Here is a 12,143-nt window from a genome sequence, read left to right as displayed (position 1 = left end):
AATGTATTTGGCTAAGGTGTTTGTAAACTTCCGACTTCAACTGTACATATAACATTACACGTGATGTCACACATTAACCCTATGGAACACTGTTTTTATACTGTCTAACATTCTAACTGAACGCATACCATGGTTATACATCGAGATACACTCAGTCATGTAGGCCGACACATCAGCTTGACTAACATATTCTATCTCCCTCTCTCGTAGGTCCATGCTCTATAACGGTTCAGAGGTCATCAGAGATTTAGAGTGGGTGATCTTTGACGAAGTTCACTACATCAATGATGCTGAGGTAACAGAGAAGCCTCGCTGTCAAAACCTTCCCCTCTCACTGTTTCAGTCAGTCACGTGTCACTAAATCTCATTCTCCCGTTTTCTTTCCTTCCCCTTCTGTCTTTCTCTCCCTCTTAGAGAGGAGTGGTGTGGGAGGAGGTTCTGATCATGTTACCTGACCACGTCAGCATTATTCTGCTGAGTGCCACTGTCCCCAACGCTGTGGAGTTCAGTGAGTGGATCGGGTACGTTGTCAACTATTGCCTACTGTCAACACCTGTCAACACCATACCCAAAGCATGTATGTACGCAAAGACACTGTTAAACCATGCACGCTTTCTTGACCCTAATTCTGGACCCTAATTCTAGGCTATATCTAGGGCCCAGAGTATTTCTTGTTTAAGTCACGTGGTTCAAAACAACTCCTGGTCCTAGTTAAAGTGCAGTAATAGCCGTCACGGTATGGTGCTTTTATAGTGTTCAATGTTGTGCTTGGCCTCTAGTATATAAATGGAATGACGTCAGAGCTGTGTATGGTTGCTTCAATTTCTCCGCTCCCTTCCTCTCTCCTCTCCAGGCGCATTAAGAAGAAGCACATCTATGTGATCAGCACAGCGAAGAGACCTGTGCCTCTGGAGCACTACCTGTACACAGGCAACAGTACCAAGACCCAGAAAGAGATGTTCCTACTGCTGGACCCTACAGGCAACTTCCAAACCAAAGGGTACGTACACGCACACACACACACCTGGGCTCATGGATATGTTAGGGTTGTCATTAGACTTGGGCCGATAAAACAAAAATGTTTGATACCAACCGTTGGTGTTTTCTTTGTTTTTAAGGTACTATTCTGCAATAGATGCCAAAAAGGAACGCACCAGTAAACACGCCCAGTCCTTTGGGACGAAAAATGCATCTCAGAAGACTACACCCAACCAGGTACAGAATATCACACCTACTCTCTCTGTCTCTGTCCCCCTTACCCTCTCTGTCACTCATTCATCCTCATGGAAGCACATCTGTCAGTCTTTGAACATCTTCTCCACTTTGCCATTTCGCCATTGGCCATCTTCTCTCTGTATAATTTCTTTACTCTTTCCCTCTCTATTTTCTCATCCCTCTCTCCATCTCTCCACCAGGACCGGGCGGTGTGGCTTTCCCTCCTCCACTTCCTGTCCCAGCGCCAGCAGACCCCCGTCGTGGCGTTCACCTTCTCCAGGACGCGCTGCGACGACAACGCCCGCTCTCTAGCCTCCATGGACCTCACCAGCTCGGGGGAGAAGAGCGACATCCACTCCTTCTTCCAGAAGAGCCTGAGCCGCCTCAGGGGAGGGGACCGCCAGCTGCCCCAGGTAGGGTGCACTCTTGCTGGGACCGGTTTTCTTCAATGTCTGGAAGAACTAAGACCTGCTTATCAAGTGTACCCATGTTATAACTGACTTTTTCAGACATAACATAGGTACAGCACATCCCCTTACTGTATGGGACACTTTTAAATGTGCCTTTAGAGGCAATGCAATTCAGTACTCATCTCTAACACAAAAGCAATTTAGATCAAAAGAGTCCATTGAAATTGAAGGACTAACAGTACAGTTAGATAGCAATAAAAACAGTACTATAGAGGCACAGAATAAGTTAAAGGAAAAACAAAAAGAAATGGAGGAATTTATTCAAGAAAGATCTCGTGTAATATATTATAATAATAAAGCGAACTGGATGGAATATGGGGAAAAATGCACCAAATTCTTTTTCAATCTTCAATATAGAAATGCTACCAAAGAAAATGTATTAAAACTTGTTACAAATGATGGAGTCACGCAGGATTCATCAAATTATATTTTGAAAGAGGAAGTAAAGTACTTTAAGAATATGTTTTCATTTCAGGCTCCTCCATCTCCACTAACTGAAACTAATTGTATGGATTTTTTTCCTAATAATGATGTAAAAAATGTATATCTGTACAGAAAGACTCAAGTGAAGGCCAAATTACTGAGGAGGAACTGCTTGAGGTAATTGGGGCCTTTAAGGATGGGAAAACTCCAGGGTTGGATGGCATACTAGTGGAAGTATACAAAACTTTTTTTGGTATACTCAAAGGACCATTATTGGCTTGTTTTAACCACTCCTATATAAATGGTAGATTATCAGACACGCAACAAGAAGGTCTGATATCATTATTACTGAAACAGGACCCAAGTGGTATATATAAAGATCCAGTCTGAACCTCTTACACTTCAGTGTTGTGATACAAAAATCCTAGCAAAATGCTTGGCACATAGAATTAAAAAAGTATTGTCAGATATTATTCATCCTAATCAGACAGGTTTTTTACATGGACGATACATTGGAGATAATATAAGACAAGTACTGGAAACAATAGAACACTATGAAATATCGGGGACACCAGGCCTGGTTTTCATAGCTGATTTTGAAAAGGCTTTTGATAAAGTATGACTGGAGTTTATATATAAATGCCTAGAATATTTCAATTTTAGGGAATCTCTTATAAAATGGGTTAAAGTTAGGTATAGTAACCCTAGGTGTAATATAGTAAATAATGTCTACATCTCAGAAAGGTTTAAACTGTCAAGAGGAGTTAAACAAGGTGGTCCACTATCGGCATATCTGTTTATTATTGCCATCGAAAAGTTAGCTGCTAAGATTAGATCAAACAATAATATTAAGGGATTAGAAATCCGTGGCTTAAAAACTAAGGTGTCATTGTACGCTGATGATTAATGTTTTCTTTTAAAACCACAATTGGAGTCTCTCCACGGCCTCTTAGAGGATCTAGATACTTTTGCTATCCTCTCTGGATTAAAACCAAATTCTGATAAATGTACCATATTACGTATTGGATCACTAAAAAATTCACATTTTACATTACCATGTAGTTTACCAATTAAATGGTCTGAAGGAGATGTGGACATACTCGGTATACAAATCCCAAAAGAAAGAAATTCTCAGTCCAATACATATTTATAGAAAGTTAGCAAAAATAGATACGATCTTGCTACCATGGAAAGGACGATAGCTGTCTATTTGTGGAAAAATCACCCTGATTAACTCCTTAGGTATATCACAGTTTATCTATTTGCCTATGGTTTTGCCTACACCTAGTGCTTTTTAAATTATATGAACAAAAAATATTCAATTTGATTTGGAATTTCAAGCCAGATAAAATTAAAAGGGCCTATTTATATAATGAATATGAATTCGGTGGGCAGAAATGATTAAATATTAAAACATTAGACCTCTCACTAAAGGCATCAGTCATAAAAAAGTTCTACTTAAATCCAAACTGGTTCTCTAGTCAATTGGTACGAATGTCTCATCCTATATTCAGGAAGGGCCTTTTCCCCTTTATTTTGATTACACCTGCTCACTTTCGGTTGTTTGAAAAATTTCCAAAATATCTTTATTTTTTAAACAAGCCTTAGAAAGTTGGTTGCAATTTCAGTTTAATCCACCTGAAAGAACGGAACAAATAGTACAACAAATATTGGGGTTAAATTCAAATATATTAATTTATAAAAAAAACGGTATTTATCGAAGAAATTTAAAAAAAAAAAGGTATGATTTTAGTGAATGATATCATAAATAGGACTGGTGGAGTTATGTCACACATGCAGCTTACACAGACATATGGAAATGTCTGCTCTACCCAAAATTACAACCAATTAATTGCAGCATTACCACAAAAATGGAAGAGGCAAGTAGAAGAGGAAAAAAGTAAGGAACTTGTATGTCGGCCCTGTATTAAAGAACATAAATGGTTAAAGAAAAGTCTGATAAATAAAAACATATACCAATTTCATTTAAGGACCAAAATACTGACAGCTGTGCGATATATAAATTGCAAAATAGTTGGGAAGAGATTTATGTACCCATTCCATGGCACATGGTTTATGAATTGATGCGCAAAACAATGCGGATTAAAAAAATAATCTATATAAATTACTATACAAAATTCTTGCAACTAATAGAATGTTATACATACAATCTTCCCAGCTCTGCAGATTCTGCTGTGAGGAGGCAGAGTCATTAGATCATTTATTTTGGTATTGTCCATATGGAGCTCGTTTTTGGTCACAGGTGATTTGAAAAGCCATAGTCAATCAATCAATAATATAATAATTATTTTAGCAAAAATGTGTATTTTTAATTTACAATCTGTAGAATCTATGAGAATAGGAAGGTTCAATTATTTTGTGAAGCATCACAGCACAGTTGAGAAATATATGGCAAATAGAAATCCGAAAGGGATGATGTTGAGGGATAGATGGGAGGGGTTGAATGGAGCTGAAGGATGGGACTAATAACAAGATTAACAATGTAAAACATACGGGATCTGTAAAATGTATATAGGTTCGGAACTTCTGTGAAATAGCACAGTTACAAATAGAAATCAAACTGGATGGACATCAGATATAGAGGAAGGACTAAGAACAAACAAGAGAGAACTATTGTAAAGTAGACTGTGTCTGTATAATGTGTATAAGATGTATGGATTGAAGGTAGAAGCAGAAGTGTTTATTAGTTTACTCCAATTGGGGGCTCGCCGGAAGGGTTTGCGGGGAATAATAATAAAGTTATATTCTTTAAAAAAGTATGTATGTCTATATAGGTATGTGTATGTATATATGTGTATATATATGCATGCATGTATGGATATATATATTTACCAAAAAAATATGGGGGATTGGAAATGATGCAGACAATTACATTGGAAGCAACATTCTTTCCGCAATATTAAGCGGATCCTCCCTCTAAAAATACAAAATAAAATAAAAAAGTGTACCCATGTTCTACTGTTCTACTGTTTCATGCAAACATCCACAATGCAATGAGTTCGGCTCACATTGCTTCAAATGTATTATTCCCTATCAAAGCCAATTGTAGCAAATAGATTGAACTGTTGGAAATGTAACCTAGGAATTGTTAGATTGGTCATTTACATTTTAGTTGTTACTTTTGGCTAATATTCAAGATAATATACTGATTAATTACTGGAATAATGTAGTTATCCTATCCAGTAGTTATCATTAACCGTTATACCATTAATCCCCATAAACAATAGTCTAATCAACAGTCAATTTACTATATTCTCATTCTGAATAGCCGTCAGTTCTGGAACTGCAAAAACCCAGTCGCTCACAAATGACTTCAAAGCCATATAATTCATTCAAGTTTTTTTTTTTTACTAAACTAAACTTGTTGGAAAATGAGGTAGTTAAGAGGTATGATACTTTGGGATGCGACACAGTTATTGAGGGGAGAGGCTCCACAGGTCAATATGAATGGCTTGCGTACTCAACTCAGGCAAATACAACAACACTTTCACAGGACTTTTGAGAGTGATTTGATCTTATTAATTGAAAGAGAAAATGTGAGAGCGCTACGTCGAAATAGGCTTTCACAACCGGGAAACCATAGAGCTCACCAATCAGGAATAGACATGAACTAGGCTACCAATTAGCAGTGTCGCAGTGCTGTGACAGTGTTGATCATGGGTTTGTAAATTAGATCGGCCGTCTTACAATACTCAATGACTTCCACCACTTTACACACACCACTTTCAGAGGAAAAGAAGAAGGCAACAGGATAAATTACTTGCATGGGCTAACGCCTGCCCTGTTGCATTCCGTTAGGATGGGATGGAGCTGGTTTAAAGGTTGTTGTCTCTCTCGACAGTAATGTTGAGGCCAGCAGGCTGAAGTAGCTCACAGCCGAATGAGCTACACCCACTTCTCTCTGTTCTCAGTCTAGGAAAATAAAGTCCATTAGAGCATTTCCGTGAAGTGAATTCTTCCTCTGGTCCCAGCCCATCCCGATTGTGAACTCAGTCAGTTAGTCTTGAATGAGCATACAGTGCGTTCCGCAGGATCACCTCTGGGATGATTGCTTCTGTCTGAGTAGGATATGGTTTCGTCGATAGGTGTTTGGCTTCCAAGGAGATGTAGGTCATTCATTCAACTGGTGTGGCCCACCGCGAAGCAACATGATCTGCCAGTCTCTTTTTAATTTTTAAAAAATTTAACCTTTATTTAACTAGGCAAGTCCGTTAAGAACAAATTCTTATTTACAATGACGGCCTACCCGGGCCTCCCCTAACCCAGACGACGCTAGGGCAATTGTGCGCAGCACTATGGGACTCCCGATCACGGCCGGTTGTGATACAGCACAGGATCGAATCAGGGTCTGCAGTGACACCTCTAGTACTGAGATGCAGTGCCTTAGACCGCTGCGCCAGTCTGGAGCCCTGTTAGCAAGTCCTGTAGTTATATTCACAGAGGCCGGGCTGATTAGGCCGGACAGGGTGTCACAGGATCACCCTGTTGATTCTGAGAATTCAGGACAGTTATGTCCATTGAGATTTCCTCATAAGTGTCCACAGTATGTTCCTACTGTGCAGAAATCAGTTAAACAGTCCCGGGGATGAAATATGTAACATGTAGGTTCTAAACATGCTCTGAGTAAAATATACATTAAATTCCCTTTTAATGACATAGAAATATCAGGAGAAAACTCTCACAGTATGCTTCAAGTTATACCAACATGTTATGAGTCCTTCAGTTTGAAACGTGTTTAAATGTCACTGGTGCAATTGCCACTACTTTTCCCTCTTGTTAAAAGGAAAATCATAGCCTGACCCCCCTTTTTCTTTGAATCTACATCCACTGTGCCTGAAAGTCTAGTTGGTAATCAACAGTAACACGTGCAGGTCGTAAGATGGCCTGCTAATCACAATGAAAAGCGTCTGTTCTTTGTCTCCTCAACCTCCCCAGGGGACACTCGGAGTCACTAAACGGGGGAAAGGGAGAGGGGTTTATTGTTCTTGTGACAGGGGCGTCTTGTAAGCTACTCAGTGACTGGAAGGGCTAACACCCCTTTCACCACATCGATGCGTGCACAGGGAACATCGGCTCCTTCATCATTCATAGCTTGAGAGGGAGGCGCTGTAGATAACAAAACTACATGTCTTGGCCTGGAGGGTGCGTGACACTCGTCGTGGGCTCTCGTTACAACAAAGTAATTTAGCAGATGGTCTTATCCAGAGTGACTTACAGGAGCAATTAGTGTTAAGTGCTTTGCAGCGACCATTCAGTTAGTGGCCCAATGCTCTTAGCCGCTATGCTACTCGCCGCTCCACCTGTCTTGTTACCAACCCCTCCTCTGTTGTTAGATCCTGTTGATGAGGGACCTGCTGAAGAGGGGGATCGCCGTGCATCACAGCGGCATCCTGCCAATCCTAAAGGAGGTCATTGAGATGCTGTTCTCACGGGGGCTAGTAAAGGTGAGTCTTATTGGTTAAATTTTTAAATCAGTGTGACTATTTGTCAATATCTTGAAACTCCATGTCTGGTCAAAAGTCCTAACTTTCATCCTCTACCTCTGTCATCAAATCACAATTTATTTAAAGTGCATTTAACGTCTTGACACGCTTTACAAATGAATGTCTCTCTCTCAGGTTCTGTTTGCCACTGAGACGTTTGCTATGGGAGTGAATATGCCCGCGAGGACAGTTGTGTTTGACAGCATACGGAAACACGATGGTACCGGCTTCCGAAACCTTCTGCCTGGTACGGTCCCTTCCTCCCCTTCCCTTCCTTCTCATGCGTTTATATACACAACGTCCTTTTCATTCATTCACTCTCTCTTTCTTTGTCTCTCGCTATCACTCTGTCTCTGAGAAAGCAGACGTAACATCAGCACTTTCGTTATGGCAAAAGGAAAAATCATTTAATTTTCCAAGGCCTTCATTTTTTTTGAAGGCACTCTTGAATTAACAGCTGATTTGCACATGAATTCAAATGAGGAGAATTTGACACAGATAGAGAAGCTGAGTGTGAGTGCTTACCGGAAGTATTTTCATCTGATGCCACTTCAATCTCTCGCTCTCTCTCTCTCGCTCTCTCTGATGTTTGATTGTAGAGGGAAAAAATAGAATGGATGTTTTTCTACATGTTTAAGAGCTCTTAGTACCATACGACCAGGGTTTCCGTTAGCCGGTAAATGCCAATAAATATAATTGATCCGGTCAAATTGTATGGGAGAAAAATAAAGTCTATTGCAAAATACGTTTTTTAAATTAATTGATGGAAAACCAGTCTGTGCTCCAACTTCAAAGGAAAATATACTTCATAGTCTGATAAATCCTCAAGCTGCTCTGTAATTTGTGTCGGGTGTGCGTGTTTTTAATTTTACTCGCGCAAAAGATGCAAGGGATTTAAGCTAAATGTACTGGTCACAATTGATGAAGATTGTGTTGATTATCACCATTTCCAGACAGGGGATTCTTTCTCCAAAACAGTAAAGACAGCCTTAAGATCCCGCCTTCATAAGGACAAAGTAACGAGGCTCATTGGCACTGGAAGCCACTCCAAGGTTTTGGACAGTTTTGACTTATCCAACAGCAGCGGCTCACTTTGAGCAGGCCAAGGTCTGCCGCAAACGCAAGTAAATTGGAGGCAAATGATTGTGTTGGTCAGGCCCAGTCCTAGTAGTTCTGCTGCCACCCTAGGCCAGCTCAACATATGCCGCCCCTGTGTCATGTATAGCATAGAGATTTGGAATGAATTGATAGGGTAGAGTAATGATGTGTATCATGCGCAATTGGTGCATTTCAGTTTCTACGTATTCACATCGGAGAGTTACAATGTTGCAATCACTAGGCAGCCAACTGCCTATCGTAGGAAACAGAGTTGTTATCAATAAGCCAAATACGTATATCTTACATGACACGAGTCACGACCCCACAATAAGTTCAAATTACAATAACCAGAACATTTATTAACATCATCCAGTAGAACTGTTTATTTTAATTAGATTTTATTTACAATGACGGCCTACCCCGGCCAAACCCTCCCCTAACCCGGATGACGCTGGGCTAATTGTGCGCCGCCCTATGGAACTCCCAATCACGGCCGGTTGTGATACAGCCCGGGATCTAACCAGGGTCTGTAGTGACGCCTCTGGCCACTGCACCACTCGGGAGCCTCAACTGTAAAAAGAGAGCGATATCATTTGAGCTTTGGAAAACGAGTGCAGGCCTCCTTTCACAGCTGCATTGTAAAATAAGCTTTCTCTCAATGAACCAGCCTTAACAAATGTATTTACATTCTGAATTTGATTGTCCAAGATCAGTTTGATAATTTCTTCACTTTGTGGCCACCTAGAGTGGCCTCTTTCCACTGCTGTGGTTCTGAATCGCAGTGGGAGTGGGGCGGACTGGCCCTGGTGTTCGTAGACAGCCCTGTTTTGTTATTTACTAGGCCTAATTTAAATGTAGGCCACTTGTTCTTCTAGTCTAAATGTTTGATTTAAAAAAAAATGATATTCATTTATGATTTATAGCAGGGATAAAGACGCAACAGGCAATGTTTTGCTTTTCAATAAAACCTGTCATGTTGGTATAAGAAACATAGTTCTACTTTATTTTGTTACAGCTCATTTCTATTCTGTTAAACTAAATTACAATAGGGCCTCCCGAGTGGCGCAGTGGTCTAAGGCTCTGCATCGCAGTGTTGAGGCGTTACTACCGGGAGTCCCATTGTGGGCGGCGCACAATTGTCCCAGCGTCGTCCCGGTTAGGGGAGGGTTTGGCCAGGGAGCTTTCCTTGGCTCATCACGCTCTAGCGACTCCTTGTGGCGGTCCGGTCGCCTCCAAGCAGCCTTCATTGGTGCTGCTGGCTTCCGGGTTAAACGAGCGGGTGTTAAGAAGCAGCGCAGCTTGGCAGGTCACGGAGGACGCATGACTCGACCTTCGTCTCTCCCGGGCCCATTGGGAGAGATTGAGATGAGATTGGATCGCAATTTGGTATCACAAAATTGGGGAGAAAAAAGGGGGAAAATTACAACAACAACATTTTATAATAATAAATGACAATAATCTAAATGTGATTTTGAGCACCGTGGGTAAACGTCCTAATGCGTTACGCAGCCAATGCATATGGATGTCCAGTAAATGTCTCAAATGTCCGGTGAATTAAAATCTTGAGGGTCACTTTGTCTGGTGCCAAATTTTCATAACGGAAACCCTGAGTATGACTAACCTCTTTTGTCTCTGCCTGTTTTGGCTTGCTCTCTCTCTCTCTCTGTCTGTAGTCTGTAATCATGAAGTGCTTTGAGAGGCTGGTTATAGCACACACAAACTCCATCATCCCAGACACCATAGACCCACTCCAATTTGCATACCGCCTCAACAGATCCATAGACAACACAATCTCTATTGTACTCCACACTACCCTCACCCACCGAGATAAGAGGAATACCTATGTGAGAATGATGTTCATTGACTACAGCTCTGCGTTCAGCACCATTTCCCCATCCAAGCTCATCACCAAGCTTAGGACTGGGACTGAACACCTTCCTCTGCAACTGGATCCTGGACTTCCTGACAGGCCGACCCTAGGTGGTGAGGGAAGGCAACATCACATCCGCCACACTGACACTCAACACGGGGGCCCCACAGGGGTGTGTGCGCTTAGTCCCTTCCTGTACTCCATGTTCACACACGACTGCTTGAACATGCACAACTCCAACACCATCATCAAGTTTGCTGACAACAGGACAGGGGCGGAACAGCAACCTCTCCCTTAATCAGTAAGACTAAGGAGCTGTTTGTGGACTACAGGAAGGGGGAGCAGCACGTCCCCATTCACATCGACAGGGCTGCAGTGGAGCGGGTCGAGAGCTTTAAATCCCTGTGTCCAAATCACAAAGAACTTAAAATGGTCCACTCACACTCGCACAGTCATGAAGAAGCTTTCATCAAGGCAAAGTGTGGCTACTTTGAAGAATCTCAAATATAAAATATATTTTGATTTGTTTAACACTTTTTTAGGTTACTACATGATTCCAAATGTTTTATTTCATGTCTTCACTGTTATTCTACGATGTAGAAAATAGTAAAAATAAAGAAATACCCTTGAATAAGTAGGTGTGTCCAAACTTTTGACTGGTACTGTACATATACTCACTCCATAATTTTCTCACACATACATTTATACTGACTCTACACACACCCACTCACGTACAGTCATCATATACGCTGCTGCTACTCTGTTTATCATATAGACATGCCTAGTCAACTTACACCTGTACATATCTACCTCTATGGATACAGTATCGCTGCACATTGTAAATATGGTACTGGAACTGACCCTGTATATAGTATGCGTACGTACATTGTGTTCTTATTTTTAAATCGCGTGCTTTTTTGTTCTACCTTATTTTTAGTATTACATTGTTATTGACTACTGCGTTGTCGTGGTTAGAGCTTGCAAGAAATGCATTTCACTGTATGTGACATTAACTTGACACTTCTCTCTCTCATGTTTGAGTGGAGAGGAGAAAATAGAATGGATGTTTTTCTACATATTTAAGAGCTCTTAGTACTGTATGACTAACCTCTTTGTCTGTCTCTCTCGCTCTCTCTCGCAGGCGAGTATATCCAAATGGCTGGTAGAGCTGGTAGGAGAGGTCTGGATGCCACAGGCACTGTCATCATCCTCTGCAAGTCAGGGGTACATGATATGGGAGAACTACATGTAATGATGCTGGTAAGGCTTCCACTGTCGCCTTACATTTAATACCACTATATCAGTATTTTATAACCGTTTTTTGTGATCAAGTTTTTATAATTTTTTTGTTTGACAGGACAAACACAAGCCAACAGATATTACACAAATACACATTTATCCCCCAAAATCCCTCTCCACTTTCCACCTGCAGGACGCTATTACTTGAGTGCATATATCAAAGTAGTGATTTTAAAGTGTTGTAGTCCATATGTTACTATTGTCTGACTTTGCACCATACAGTCGAGAGATTGACAGTTCAAGTTGAACAATGTCCATTAATGA

General features: G+C 40.9%; 1 protein-coding gene across 2 annotated transcripts in view; it reads left to right on the top strand.

Annotated features, from left to right (window-relative positions):
* LOC110496103 (SKI2 homolog, superkiller viralicidic activity 2-like) overlaps positions 1-12,143 on the top strand; it is a 52,986-nt gene that overhangs the window by 13,866 nt on the left and 26,977 nt on the right. For both annotated transcript variants that reach the window (XM_036952631.2, XM_036952629.2), the window contains exons 12-19: positions 211-295; positions 415-521; positions 854-1,000; positions 1,119-1,215; positions 1,416-1,628; positions 7,463-7,573; positions 7,748-7,859; positions 11,722-11,840. In XM_036952631.2, the coding sequence (XP_036808526.2) occupies positions 211-295; positions 415-521; positions 854-1,000; positions 1,119-1,215; positions 1,416-1,628; positions 7,463-7,573; positions 7,748-7,859; positions 11,722-11,840 (991 nt within the window). The remainder of the gene's footprint in view (positions 1-210; positions 296-414; positions 522-853; positions 1,001-1,118; positions 1,216-1,415; positions 1,629-7,462; positions 7,574-7,747; positions 7,860-11,721; positions 11,841-12,143) is intronic.

Source organism: Oncorhynchus mykiss, chromosome 18 (genome assembly GCF_057628025.1).
Source record: "Oncorhynchus mykiss isolate SJ-2025 chromosome 18, ASM5762802v1, whole genome shotgun sequence".
Taxonomy (NCBI): Eukaryota; Metazoa; Chordata; class Actinopteri; order Salmoniformes; family Salmonidae; genus Oncorhynchus; species Oncorhynchus mykiss.
The sequence above is the reverse complement of the archived record's forward strand: the minus strand, read 5'-3'. Positions and strand labels throughout refer to the sequence as shown.